At 41.8% G+C, this 13623-nt stretch overlaps 1 protein-coding gene across 1 annotated transcript in view; it reads right to left on the minus strand.

Moving 5' to 3' along the window:
- The window catches only part of ptpn11b (protein tyrosine phosphatase non-receptor type 11b), a 110903-nt gene extending 101156 nt beyond the window's left edge, over positions 1-9747 (minus strand). The window contains exon 1 of the mRNA XM_080030400.1: positions 9671-9747. Within this exon, the coding sequence (XP_079886526.1) occupies positions 9671-9684 (14 nt within the window). The 5' untranslated portion in view covers positions 9685-9747. The remainder of the gene's footprint in view (positions 1-9670) is intronic.
- Between the last annotated feature and the right edge of the window lie 3876 nt (positions 9748-13623).

The raw sequence follows: 13623 nt of genomic DNA on the forward strand, positions 1-13623 counted from the left end.
TGCCACATTATGTGGCTTGTAGCCTACTATGTGAAACATATCATGTTCACTGTATTTTTGGTGCTGGACAGGCTGCTCGTCAGCAGTGTTTCATTTAAGGCACGGATGAGCTCCGAACTGACTCCTGCATAGTATTAATGGTCTAACCCGTTAACAAGCAAAATAAAAGCACGCACTTCATGCAAAGTGCACTGTGAACCTGTTGGCACTGTGCAGGAGACGCTCCCCTCTCCTTCAACTGATTGCTGTAGCCTACACATTTAGCATTTTACTCGTCCTCTCCATCAAATGTAATAAATTGGCTCGGGCTCACGGTCAAACTACAACTAATCTTCTTAACAATTGCGACAACAACACTTTCCCATAATGTGAAGCTGACGGTGTTTTAGTAAAAAAGAAAAGAAAGAAAAGTGAAGTTACTGTTAATTAAACCGAAGATTTCCTACAGCGTAACTTCACATTAAAAGCCTTTGACTGGTGAAATGTGAGAAATCAAAGTCAACTTTGACTTTTATTTTGAAGCAGAAACACTTAGCGCTTCCTAGCCTCGCTGCGCTTCCATCACACTACTTCCACCCGACCGCACCAGGCTTTTCTCGCTTGTGTGATAATCAAAGTTCATTTCGGACACTAAAATCCATCGGTAACAGACCTGTCTGTGATTGCACACGTGTAGACGAGTATTCCATAAGGAGAGGATCATATCCCCGCTGACAGAGCAATCGAACCGACGTCACCCGGGCAGCGCTTGACAGGCTCGCGGGGGGGTAGGAGCCGAGCTAGCGGGGCAGTTCGGCTGCTTTCCCTGCGGGCTGTCGCGCGTTTCCCGGCTCGCAGTAATGCGCGGCTCGGCTGCACTCTCAGCGGTGAGAAGCTCCTGCGCTCCGCGGGGTGAATTTACAAGCCGCCACAGCCTCAGCTAAAGAGGATAGCTCCATTAGGCTAATGAGCTAAGCTAAGGAGGAATCCACCAATTCAGTCAATTCTGTGCCCTGAACACGGCCCAAAACTACTCAAATGTCACATTGCAATTTTCTATTTTGTTGAATGCTTGAAAATTTGCGTTTTAATAAAAGCTGAAAATAATCAAAGTTGGGTAAATACTTTATTTGTTGAGTATTTAATAATTTGTATGCATTTTTTATATTCATTAATTGAATTGACAGAAAATATGCTATATCGTCAAATGTATCGTTATTGGGATATGAAATTCCTATATCGGGATATGAGATTTTGGTCATATCGCCCAGCCCTAGGCGGAAGTGCACCTGAGTTTGTTTTAACTGAACTAAACACGGCAGGTGTGAATTCACCCTAAAACAGACTGAACAGTATGCCCTTCATGTGCAACCCGGTCCATGAACCCTCCCTCCCTCCCTACCCACCCTCCTCAGATCAGGAGCAGGAGTGACTCAGGGCTTTCTAAGAATAGGATTCCTTTTGACAAGCTCCAGGCGCCCCATTTCCCTGCATCTGGCCTTGGGCAGCAGGAGAGACACAGGGATGAGACAAAGACAATGAGACTAGACTGGTTTCTGACATGTCGTTATGCTAGAATAGAACAAAGTGGATGTGCTGTGGGAGAGACAGAGGCAGCTGGGAGCTGCAGGTTAGGCCTAAGGCTGCATGAGGGGAAACAGGCCCAGTGTGCATCCAGCCACCACTCTATCCTCTTACATAATGTCTCAAGTTCAATATAGCCCTGGTCAGCTATTTAAGGCGCACCCGTCTAGGCCCACTGACAAAAAGGTGATATACTTAGTAGCCACAGCGCAGCATGAAAGCCTTTGCAAGGGCTATATTGGTGACACACAAGCCGGAGGGTGTGGGTTTTGGTAATGAGGCCTGTATTTTTAGCCTGGCTGATGATCTGGGGTATTTACATGGTGCACAGCTCACACACCCCCCACTGCTGGATACTTCACTTCTCTGTGCAGCAGCAGCCAGCTTAGTAGAATTAGTTTAATGACACACAGATGACTTAAGCAATCGCTACACACGTGCATGCAGTTAGTTTGTAACCCAACCAGAAGCCGACTGAGCAAACAGATGCTAGAGTTGATATGACACATGGTCAAAGGCTGTCAGGGTAGACAATTTGTTTTATAATCGTGTAAAAACAACTAACAGCACAGAGTATCCATGGTTTGTGTCTTTTTATTTATTTACATGGAGTAAACACTCTTGTCAAACAGAGTAAAGGTGGCTGTGGGCATTATTCGTTAATAAATAACTAGTCCTTTTCCACAGATACAGCCAACCTATTTTCAACAGAAAACACCAAAGTCAAAGTTTATGGAATATCAAACCCGACTTCCTTCCTAAAATGGTAAAACACAGATCATGGAACAAAAATAAACTATGGATCCAGAATCCATGTGTCTTCTGTTCAATCCATATCCGGTTTGAACATGAAAAAAACGGAAAGTGACCTGTTTTTTTGGGGTCATCTCTATGTTCCCACAGCCCGTTGGTCCAATGTTTCTGAAATTGGCGATTAGGTTCAGGAATCACTGCTGGGTGGTTAGGGTTAGGGTAAGGGGACAGGGAGAGGTTAGACTAGGAATGAAACACACCCAATCAAACAAACAGACATACCATTCTCTATTATATAGTTTGATTAGTCAAAAATGTGTGACCAACGGGCTGTGGGATGGGTTAGGGTTAGGGTTACACAATGAACAACACACTCATTGTGTTTGGTTACAATTTTTATTCATTAATATTTAACTGCTGCAGCTTAAATTTCCCTTTCATTTTATCTCTGTGTCAAACAGCTGATCCGCTCAGCAGGAGTTAGTCTAAAGTCAGATGATGATTTAGAAGTCAAAAAGCAAAATTATAAAATGAAAGCTCTCTCTGCCTCTATCTCTCTCTCTCTATCCGTCTGCCTCTCTTTTTCTCTCCATTGCTAACTCAGTCACTCTGACAGCAATGGCCAAATAAAAACTAAGAAAAAAACTCCCGATGGCATCGGCTAAAAGAAATTCGATCATCAATCGCAGATGGACGATTCCAACACCCATCGGCACAACCCTACCTAGATCCACGTAACATTATAATCTTTTTGAAATAAATGTTATATTCCTGAAAATGTCCATATGTTGGGCTGAAAGGAGAGAAAACATTCAGTCCTGCTGAGGAGAGCACTAGCTAGCACGGAAGTGGCAGCTATCAGCAGACATGCTTTGACAGTACAATGCTCAGTTAATTGCACTTTTTTGAAAAGGACCAGCCTACGCACACTCACACAAAAAAGAGTCTCTCTCTCGGCTCCTTGACTCTGGACTTGCTCTCCTATACTTGTTGTTAAGCTTAGAGCTAGCGCTAGCCATGAGAGCGGCGACGTACACAGTATAGTGGTGTCATGACATGGCTCTCTAGCCCGTAGAAAACCAAACCGTTATAGGTTCCAAAGTTGAACCAGCTCTTGCACCGTCCCCAAATGGAACCTGGTTCGCGAAAAAAGGGTAAAAATAATCGCTCAAATTTTTTTTTCATTTTGTGGATTGGTTTGATTAGTCACAACTTTGAAAATGTAGTTCTTTGTCTGACCTTTGTGCTAAAGCTTTCTAAAATGTATCAGAGATCAGAATATTAGAATGATGGAATAATCCCTTTTTTAACAAATTCAAACTGTTTATGTCTTTTTTTTCATATTAAAACACGCAGTGTCACCAATATTTTACAGTCAAAGGGACAGTACACTATAGATTTCAGTGAGGCATTCGTAGGGAACTGTTTCTGATCATAATCTTATTATGATGATACATTGCAGAGATTTCCACACTATGCAAAACGAAGGGCAAACTATTTTGAATAATGACTGATGTGCTGAGAGTGAAGTTGCTTTTTTCCATTCCAACTCATCATAAAATTTAAAGGTGAAGTAAGCAGTTTATCTATGTTAATATAGTGTTAAATCGCTCCTTATTCATACAGTGATCACTTACATAATGTGCGTGTTTCATAAGCCGATCTCTCAGTCAGTTGCTCTGCATGTAATCGGCAAATAAACTTATTGGAGGATCCCGAAATTTTTATCCAATCACAAGAGAGAACGCTACAAACCGAGACCCGTCTCACTCATGGTCTCACTGCCGGTGCACGCCAGAGCAACAGATGGGTGAATGTTTATGCGCCTACAATGGCGGAGCAGGTAAAAATCCTTCCCAATGTCTGTTTTGATGGTTTTTATCATGTTTTATCACACTTATGGATCTGAGATTATGCTAGATAACTCACTGCTTGAAGACCGCAGTGCATTAATGTGGTGACGTAAGGACGAGCGAGGGGACTGCTAACTGCAGTAACTGACAGGAAGTTAGCTAAAAGAACCATTTAGCTTACAGCACCTTTAAATATTGGGTTTCGGCGACCAGTTCAAACTATAGAAACTAATTTAAAAAGGTGCTATGAGGAACTTTTAAATATTTCTGAAAATGTCTCAACATTTTTCACTGATGATCATAAATTACATGCAACAGCAAACGAGACCATCAGTGTAAAGAATGCTATTTTTATTTAGTTTTTCTTAATGCCATTGTCACGGGTAGGCTACGCTCACCCAGGAACAACAGCTGGCGTAGTAAAAACGCTACAGCTTTTTTCCAAAGGGGGTGCTAGAAATAACAAAAACTGAAACTCCTCTATTTCTTTATGCATCAAGCTGTTGGCAAAGAGAAGTGAAGTGATAAATATTAGTAAGTGGGCAATGTTCACAATGCTCCTCTATTCTGTCCAACTCTTTTCATCACAATTAGTGAGGGAGTAGCACTTCTCACTCTGGTGACATGAGCGTGACTCGGTTATCTACAGAAAAGATCTAGGAACAATAGGTGTGGCAGTATTAACATGATAAAAGCTGAGCTCACGTTTAATTTGTTCAATCAAAGTGGAGTACAGGTCTGTTAAACATCAAATAAACGACGGACACCTAGAAAAATCATGTCCTTCATACATTTTCAAGCACTTCACCCTGAAGTGAACCACACAAATATTTAAAAAATTAATCCATAAACATGTGGCACTGGAACATGCTTAATGTTTGATTACACCCTATTGGCATTATTGTGTGTGTGTGTGTACTGCAAAATGTATATTGGTGCGGGAACTGTTGGTTCAGACTGAGCACTCCTGGAAATATTGGCCATGCTATCTTATTCCTTCACACGGGCTGTTGTTTTCCTGTTGGCTTATCAAAACTGACTCACTGTTCTCAGCTGGTCAAATGACTCTTACTGACAGATGAGGTCTCCTCTTTAAACAAAGGGGGGCAGAGGGGCTTTCCAATAGCGGAAAGTTTGTGTTATACTACTAACACAGAATCGAGCAGCAAAATAAAAATGGAAAGACAACGTAATGTCATTTTTAATCATTGCTGCTTCTAACTGAACTCATTACAACGCTTGATAATTGTTACGTTCTTGGTAGAATCACAAAGACGGATAGTTCAAATGGTTCCTTTATGACTTTACCAACACAAATCGTGGCTGCAAATTAAATAATGACAAAATGTGCATGACGAACCAAACCCGAGAAATGCAGAGAGTGTGGGTGATATGAAGAGTAGAGCAGGGCTGTGAGTGTCAAGATGATGGCATGCATTATAGTATTGTTCCCCTGTGGTTTCTCAGCTCAGGAAGTACACAACCAGCTACAGAGCAACAGGCATGTTACGACCGGTGACAAACCATGGAAACTGGCAGAGATGAAAACAACTTTCAAACTGTCTTAGTGTGTTCCTCTATCTCTGGCCTCAGACTGCAGGCGGCTTTGGGCCCTGGGGCATCTCAACACTTGTCAACTAACAAGTGTTTACTGTACATCTCTGAGAGATGTGGTGAATATGTGCGAAATAGAAGGAACTTTTCTGACATCACCACCCACCAATAGTTATTGCTTATATTAATTTTTTGCCCTTTTGCCATTATTTTTATCATTTGAGAAAACATTTACTCACTGGGCATTTTGAGATTGTGGGCGCCACTAGACACACTATTACAACCGTGTTTACTGGCAACAGTTTTTACCCAAATTCAGCCATCTAAGTCACATACAGTATTTAAATTAGAGAAAGACTGATTGTTTGGCTGACCGATTATTCAGCTGTGAAAATATGAAAAAATAATGTCTTCTGCAGACAATGGATGAAGGATGCCTTGTCAGTGTGGCTGCTGTGTAACCTGGTGCTACCAGACCATCGTACTTCATTTCATTTGTACAGAAGGTCTGGAACTGCTCTATTTGGCAAACGTTCACTCACATGAAGGCGGGTGTCTGTTGAAGTTTAAAACTATTGGATCTGCCCAGTGCCACTCTGGATCAGCCAACCAATCGCATTGGTCGTGACGTATGTCATGAGCCGGCTTCTGACGGTGCGTTCGAGTTGTACTGGGAACCCGGAAATTTCGGAATTCACTACATCTTGTAGTTTATGGATCTGTGCTAGAGCCTAACGTTTACTTATTTGGATGAGAAAGGTTGTAGGCGTCCATACTTTCCCGAGCAGATGCACTGGAACACAGACAGGTCGGAACTCGGAACTACCAAGTCGGACATTTCCGGGCAGCATTCAACTGAAACTGGAGCCCGACTTCGACGTCATCGTTCTCAGCCACTCGCTCTGTTCGCTGATTGGACGGCCGGAAATTTTCCTGAGCTCAAACACATGAATTCACCGCAGCCCCAGACTGACTACTGAAGGGAAAATTTAATTTGGGCAGAAGTAGGTAGGCAGGCAGAGCCAGGCCAGCTGCTGTGTAGGCGCTCCCTTCATTTTTACCCCATGTATTTTTTTTTATTTTAATAATTACAGACGCCTGGACAGAATTCCAGAAGTCCCCTATAGCAATATTGTACAGAGCCAACACAAGGGAAGGCCTAGTGACATAGGTCTGGCTCTAAGGATGTAGACGGTTGAGATTGGCCCAATAGCTGCCGACAGTATTTGTTGGAAAATTCCTCCCCTAACTCTTCCTCCGCTCAGAACGGGAAACAGACAGTGTGCGTGTGTGTGTTCAGCTGCACAGCCAATAGTATCTAGCTCATAGACTGTATAAGAGATAATGCTGTACTCATGCATGCGAGCTCAGTTAGGGTGTCGGTCGGCACTTTTTTATCTTTCTTTTTTTTTTACTGTTATGTGTGTACCAGTAAAATTACATGGTTCCTGGGCTTAGCGCGGCCGAGGAGGATTATAATTGGTTTAAAGAAATGAAAACAGGCCAGTGCATTTTTTCCCTTATCTCTGAAATGATATAGTGTGCTCCCAGACAATACTACTGTGTACAGCTTTTGTTTGGCCTGACTTTGTGAAGTGACAGACATTTTGTCAACATTTTGTATTTTCCAATATTTTTCTGTGTCTTTATAAATGTTTCAATTTGAAAGTTCAATTGTTTTTCTCATTTGTTATTAGTACTAAATAGTTGTTTTTTATCTAATGCAACAAACAAAAATATTAATTGTAGGCATTATTTGTAGGCAATCGGCCAGCCTGCTCACTTAATATCGGTATAGGCAATTGGAAAACCCATATCAATTAGCCCACTAATTTGGATATGAAAGTTTAAGGTAATTACCCATGAATTCTACTGTACTAGTTGGTAAGCACTGTGCAGGTATGACCTACCTGTTTGGTTAAACTCTTCATATGGGTATTCAGGTATAAGTAAACATGGGGCACCATGACGCAGGAAAGACTCACCAATAGTCTGATAAATGTATTAGCCAGTAGCCAGTAGCCACTGCCTCGATAGCAATGCAAGCAGAGCCAAACACAGTAATCTAACTATAAACCAAAGTGTTATTCTGTAGGTACATCCATAATAGTGTAAATTCTATGAGGAAGCAGCTCAGCAATGCAAGGGGCTGTGATATAGAAATGTTTTGAGATGCAGAGGACTGGATCCTTTAACACAGCAGCTTTACAGTGTCCAAACTTAATTTGACTACTGTGAAAAAGAAATTCGATTTTGCCATATAGCCAGAATTCAACACTGTTCTGTTTTGTGAAGCTGGATTACATTAAAAATCAGTAGAAAGGCCTTTTAAACTTAACAACACCATTTCACCATTGCAACTTCTTCACCCGCCAAAGGCTTACAGGAAACAACAGTCAAAAGCATGCGACACCACACATCTCCTATCTTTTCCACCCATATACTGGTAGACTGTATCAACTGTAAACTCTCGGATTGTCAACGTTGCATTTCCCATCACAGCCATGATGGTCAAGAGACAGGCTGTAGACAGTGCTGGAGTCAACATTACAGAGGTCACATTGCATAAAAAACCTACTAAGGATGAACACACTTGTGCCGACTATCAATTGTGATAAGGGCTAGAAGGCAGTGCTATGTTTTAAAATGACTGCATTACACAGCAGCATTTCACATACCACACTCAATAACCCTAACAAAACAAACATGTTGATCCAATGATCATTGTTTACCTATACGTATAGCAGGTAAATACACAATAACCCAATGTTAATAAATATAACTGTTTACCGCACATGTAGCAGATCAGATTGCTGCCGTGTTCAGCAGCTCTTAATTCCCCACACTAAGCCTGTCAATGTTTCAGGGAAATCTACAAATCATTACTAGTCCACAGATGTACATTGTAATTCATTGTAGGTAGGATGAGGAGAGGGTTATACACACTGTGCACATGTATTAAACCAACCCTTACCAAAGCTGGCAATGTAGGCCAAGTGTCCTTGATTAAAAAGGTGTAGGCTACATCTTGATCATATATTTTATTACTACACAGATGGTCAGGTGTATCTTTGCTAGTAGACTAGTTGATTGATAGTTTTATTTTGGTATTAAATATAGTTTTTTGTTTTTGTTTTTAAACTCCAGTTCCTATCTATGCTACTTGAATTATTTGTGGGTTCTCTACAATGCATTAGTGGATAGACCTGGTAGGTACCCTACTCATGTTCATATAAACTTGAGCTTTTTTAAATGTGTTGTAAGTTTAATTAAAACACTTTCTGTAAGCTACAAACCAATTCCCTACACTGCACACACACACACAGAAACAACGAGAAGGCAGACAGAAAAGGCACACACCACTAGCTAAAAGTCAGCAGAACGACTTGTATAATGTATTAAGTATCGGCTTATGGTTAAGGTTATGTTCATGTTCATTTGAAAATGTAGGTCTGACACTACAGCTGAGACAGCCTATCACACCATTTACAAACACTTGCACACCAAAAGCAAACTGATGTCAAACGTAAACAGAGCAACCTGACATATGCCTACAATGGGTTTTAATTTGGTCATTTATTTCCCTTCGCAGCAAATTTCACGTTACATTTTATTTATTTTAGTGATCGAAGCTTTCAATGTCAACACTTTTCTGCCGCCATAGGCTAGCCTACTCTACGTAAAGTAACGGAGCCTAGATATGTAGCCTATGCCCATTCCTTTAACAGTTCAAACGTATTGGTCGTAATGGAGTTTGTTTGGATGAAATTGACATGTCTCTGTGACAGGGGTCTGTGGCACGACAAAAAGTTGAGGCGCCCCTGCTTTCTTGCTGGCAGCCACAGTTCAATCTCGCGTAAACTGTCTCTGAGCTCCCTGCTGTGTAAACAGGCTGTTCAATACTGCGGTGCAATTCATTTCAGTACGGAAAACAAAGTGCACTTTACCTGCGAGATGTCATAGCAGTCTCTGTAAGCTGTCAATGGCCTCAAACGTCCCTCTGTGTAGCCGCTGCTCCGTCGCTGTGAACACTGAGAGATTCTGTTGAACCTGCCCGATGAGCGACACACGACCACAATACACGGCTTCCGCTTACGGCCTTCAAAATAAAGGTCATATTTAGCCCATATGATCATACCCGCCCATTTGAAATATTGCTCTCTATGGAAGCTAATATTTTGTATTATTTTATTAACTTATGTAGACAGCAATTTACCGACGTAGGCTACAATGCAATCTTTTTTTCAGAATTATCATTTTTTTAAATTCTGAAACTTCCTTTGTCTAACAACAAAAATATGTCTTTCTTAGGACACACGACTTTTCATGCAGTATGATTAACTTATTTTGCCTACTTATTCTATTGTCAAATATGGACGTTTTATAGGCAAGTGCTATTTTGCATGACAATGTTCCTTTCCTGTCATCTTCTGACTAAAAAAACATTGTTCAAATATTAGCAGCATAAACTTTACTATTATTATTTTTCTGTATTTCTTGTCTGTTTGTGTGAGGGAGGGGGTTGGGGATTGGGGATGGTTGTGTGTGTAATGTATGTGTACTTATTTTGTCTTTTTTGTTTGTATAAAACATGAAAAACCATTAAAATATAAGTTTAAAAAAAATTAACTTTACTATTACTACAAAGGCCCTTAAAAAATTTCCCTATACACACAAGTCCTCACTTCTAATTGGCTTAGACATATGCTATTCGAAGCTGAAAACACCTATGCACACCTTTTAACTTCTAAATAATTAACGAGCTAAACATTACACAAACATGTTGTGTACCTAATGTCCATGCTGTAATGTGGAGGAATAAGATGCATTTACGCTTAAAGTTAAACATGAATATTTACAAGAATATATATAGGGGAAAACGGGGGACTCTGAGGCATCGGGTAATGTGAGCCACCCCCTGTATCTAGGCAACGGAAAACATTTGTGGTCATGTGAGATATATGTTTTCAAGCCCCTCTCATTTCCGCATGGCCCTGAAAGAGTGGACCTCATGGTGCTGTGGTAAGCATGTTTTTTTCACCAAAATAGGTATTTTGCATGTAAAAGTAAATGTTCTTGCTGTCAACTTAATCAACTGTTGTGACAAAGCAAATGTATTCACGTAGAAAAACGTCTATCATACGTGTTGATGAACTACCAACATATGAAACCATGTGATGCTGATAACTGAAGATTAGCCTGAAATGCTAAGAGAGGTAGTTTTTTCTCAAATTGTGGTGATGGGGGGGAAAGTGAGCCAAATGCTGTGGGGAAAAGTGAGCCACTAGCCCCTTTTACACAGAGATTGCGGCATATTGACGGAACAACATCACTCCAAAATGCCGGCTTTGCTTGCTTCTGTGTTATTTACACAGAACCAAGCAACGCCGGCCTGCTGGCGCATCAGTAGCCCCTTTTACACAGCGCTCCGGAATGAAAGAGGTGCTTGTAAACAGCGTCAGGTGTGACGTAAACATTTAGCGCCGCGCCGGTCAGCTGCTTTACAACAACAATACTGGCCGGTGAATTGAGAGCAGAAGTGCTGGAGCTTGCAGTAAGAGGGCCGTATTTTACTGTCCCCACGATGTGCCAGTTGATCTCGCTACGCGCTGAGTCCAACATCTCTGGGACTGTTAACCAAACTGACAAAAATCACTCCGCTGCTCACTGCTTCACCTCTGTGTCTGTCTGTCTGTGTGTGTGTGTGTGTGTGTGTTTGTGTGACAGGTTGGTTGTGAGCGAGTCTCTTTGTGAGACAGACATAAACATACACACAGTGTGTGAAGTCACGTTACTGTAGGCAGAAATAAAGTGTGGATATACGCTCAGACTCAGGATAATAATAGCGGCGGCGGAATCCAGTCAAGACGATGTGAGTACGTTTGGCCGCATATTAAGACAGTAACTTCAGGCTGCAGCCCGCAATGTAAACGTTCCGCAGTAATTTTCTCCATGAATTGTGTTATTTATGTTGGGGGATAATGCTTTGTTAGCTAGATGGAACTCTTGTTAAACATATTGGCCGATTAGAATTATTATTTGTAGAGTGTGCGAGTCTTGAGTTGTGTTAGCAAAACAGTAGCTCTGTGGCTAACAGCTGAGCCCGAGCCTTCAGTCAGCTGAAGCAGACAGTCTAGCGGGGGCGAGCAGACTATTCCACCGTTCCTTGGTCGTTCCTATTTACTGGCGTACTGAACTACGTTTTAGTTACATAAGAACCTAGAGCAAGAGCCCTCCGCTGCGCGTCGGGCTCCTGCTTCAGCTTGTCGGTCTTTATTTCTAGCAAATGACCCGTTCGCTATACTTTATCCCTTACTTAGCCTAGCCTAGCTTTCCCATTGTACAACTTCTCCTGGGCAGAAATAGACTCATACACTCTGCAAAATGAAGCGCGGGGGTTTGGATTGAGCAACGGACCTTATGATCAGCTAGATTATACGCCGTTCCTTTTATTTGGTGATTTTTACGGGACATCAGGCCGCCGTGGTTAATGTTAAACACACGTCCTTCAACTGCTAACATGGTCGCATGTTTAGAACGTAGGCTATGGAACGTCAAACGCCCCCCAGTTCCGCATCAACAAGCTGGAGCATTTAAACAGAGAGGCGGAACTGATCGTGTCGGGAATCTTACTACCCCCCGAGGTAGTAAAATTCCCGGAACGATCACTTGCACCTTTCTTCCCTCGTTCCGCAACTGTCGCATTTATACAGCAGGGCGGAGGGCCGAAAGGCCGGCATATTCCCGGCTTTCACTGGCTGTGTAAAAGGGGCTACTGTCTCACTTTCCCCCACAATGAGGCACAAGTTAAGTTTAGTCTTAACATATTTTAATGTTAATAATATTACATGACATATGTTTTATTTTAATGTCATACACATTGTAGAAAAGCCATCATGCCAAGGAAATACACCAGGAAGACGACCTGGGACAACCACACGGAAAGAGCACCTTCTCATCTTTCCCTGTAACCTTCAGGGCTGGAATGTAGAGTGAGTAGGCCTAGTTGTAGAGTATGACAGGCTGATGTTATAATCCCGTTGGGTCTTCTCCTGTGTTCTGAGTCCCAGGCTGTTTCCTATGCTTTGACCCCCAGACACTAGCTGGCTCTAAGGGTCCTGGGTTCTGATCTAACTGGTTCTATCTTTCATTTGAATCTTATTAAAGCTCCCATATTATACACTTTTCGGTTCTATTATACACCATATTATATGGTCTTAGTGGTCCCCAATACGTTTTTCTTTAATTGTTTGCTGAAAAAAACTTTCAGATAATTTATTGTACTATGCTGATGTTCAGCTAATCTCACAATGGCCTATTTTTTTAAAAAGAGCTGCAGCTCCCTTCGTAAATATACAATCTTTGAGCTCCCCCCGCCCCCTGTCCGGAAGCGAAGCCAGATACGCCTCGACCTCTGTCTGTCAGGGCCGTGGACCAATAAGAAATAGGGGTGTGGGCTGCACAGTAGAAGCTTCTGGCTTTCCAGTTTGTGAGGTCAGAAAAGGGGAGAATTCTGACTGGAGTATATTGGGTGGGGGAGGGGTGGTGGTTTCAGAAAGGGGGAGAGTGAGAAAAGGAGAGTGTTATTTTTTAAAATATTTTGGCAGTCTCTAGGCACACCGTGGACCCATGGATATGTTAGAACACATTTAAAAAGTGCATTTAGCATAATATGGGACCTTTAAAACCTTTTGAATTATAATATGTTGTATTTGATTTTGTATTTTGTTCAGAGTTACTTTCAAGTGTTTAGAAAATTTGCTTTGCTTAATTGACCAAACCCCATCATTCTTTTACTAGTCCGACATTAGTTCTGGAATGTGTGTGTCATGACTCACGGCTCGGCAGTCTCTCCTTCTCCTATGTGTGTTTTCCCTTGTCTGTTTCTCCTCTTTGTGTT

The sequence above is a fragment of the Ammodytes marinus genome, assembly GCF_949987685.1.
Source record: "Ammodytes marinus genome assembly, chromosome: 7".
Lineage (NCBI taxonomy): Eukaryota > Metazoa > Chordata > Actinopteri > Uranoscopiformes > Ammodytidae > Ammodytes > Ammodytes marinus.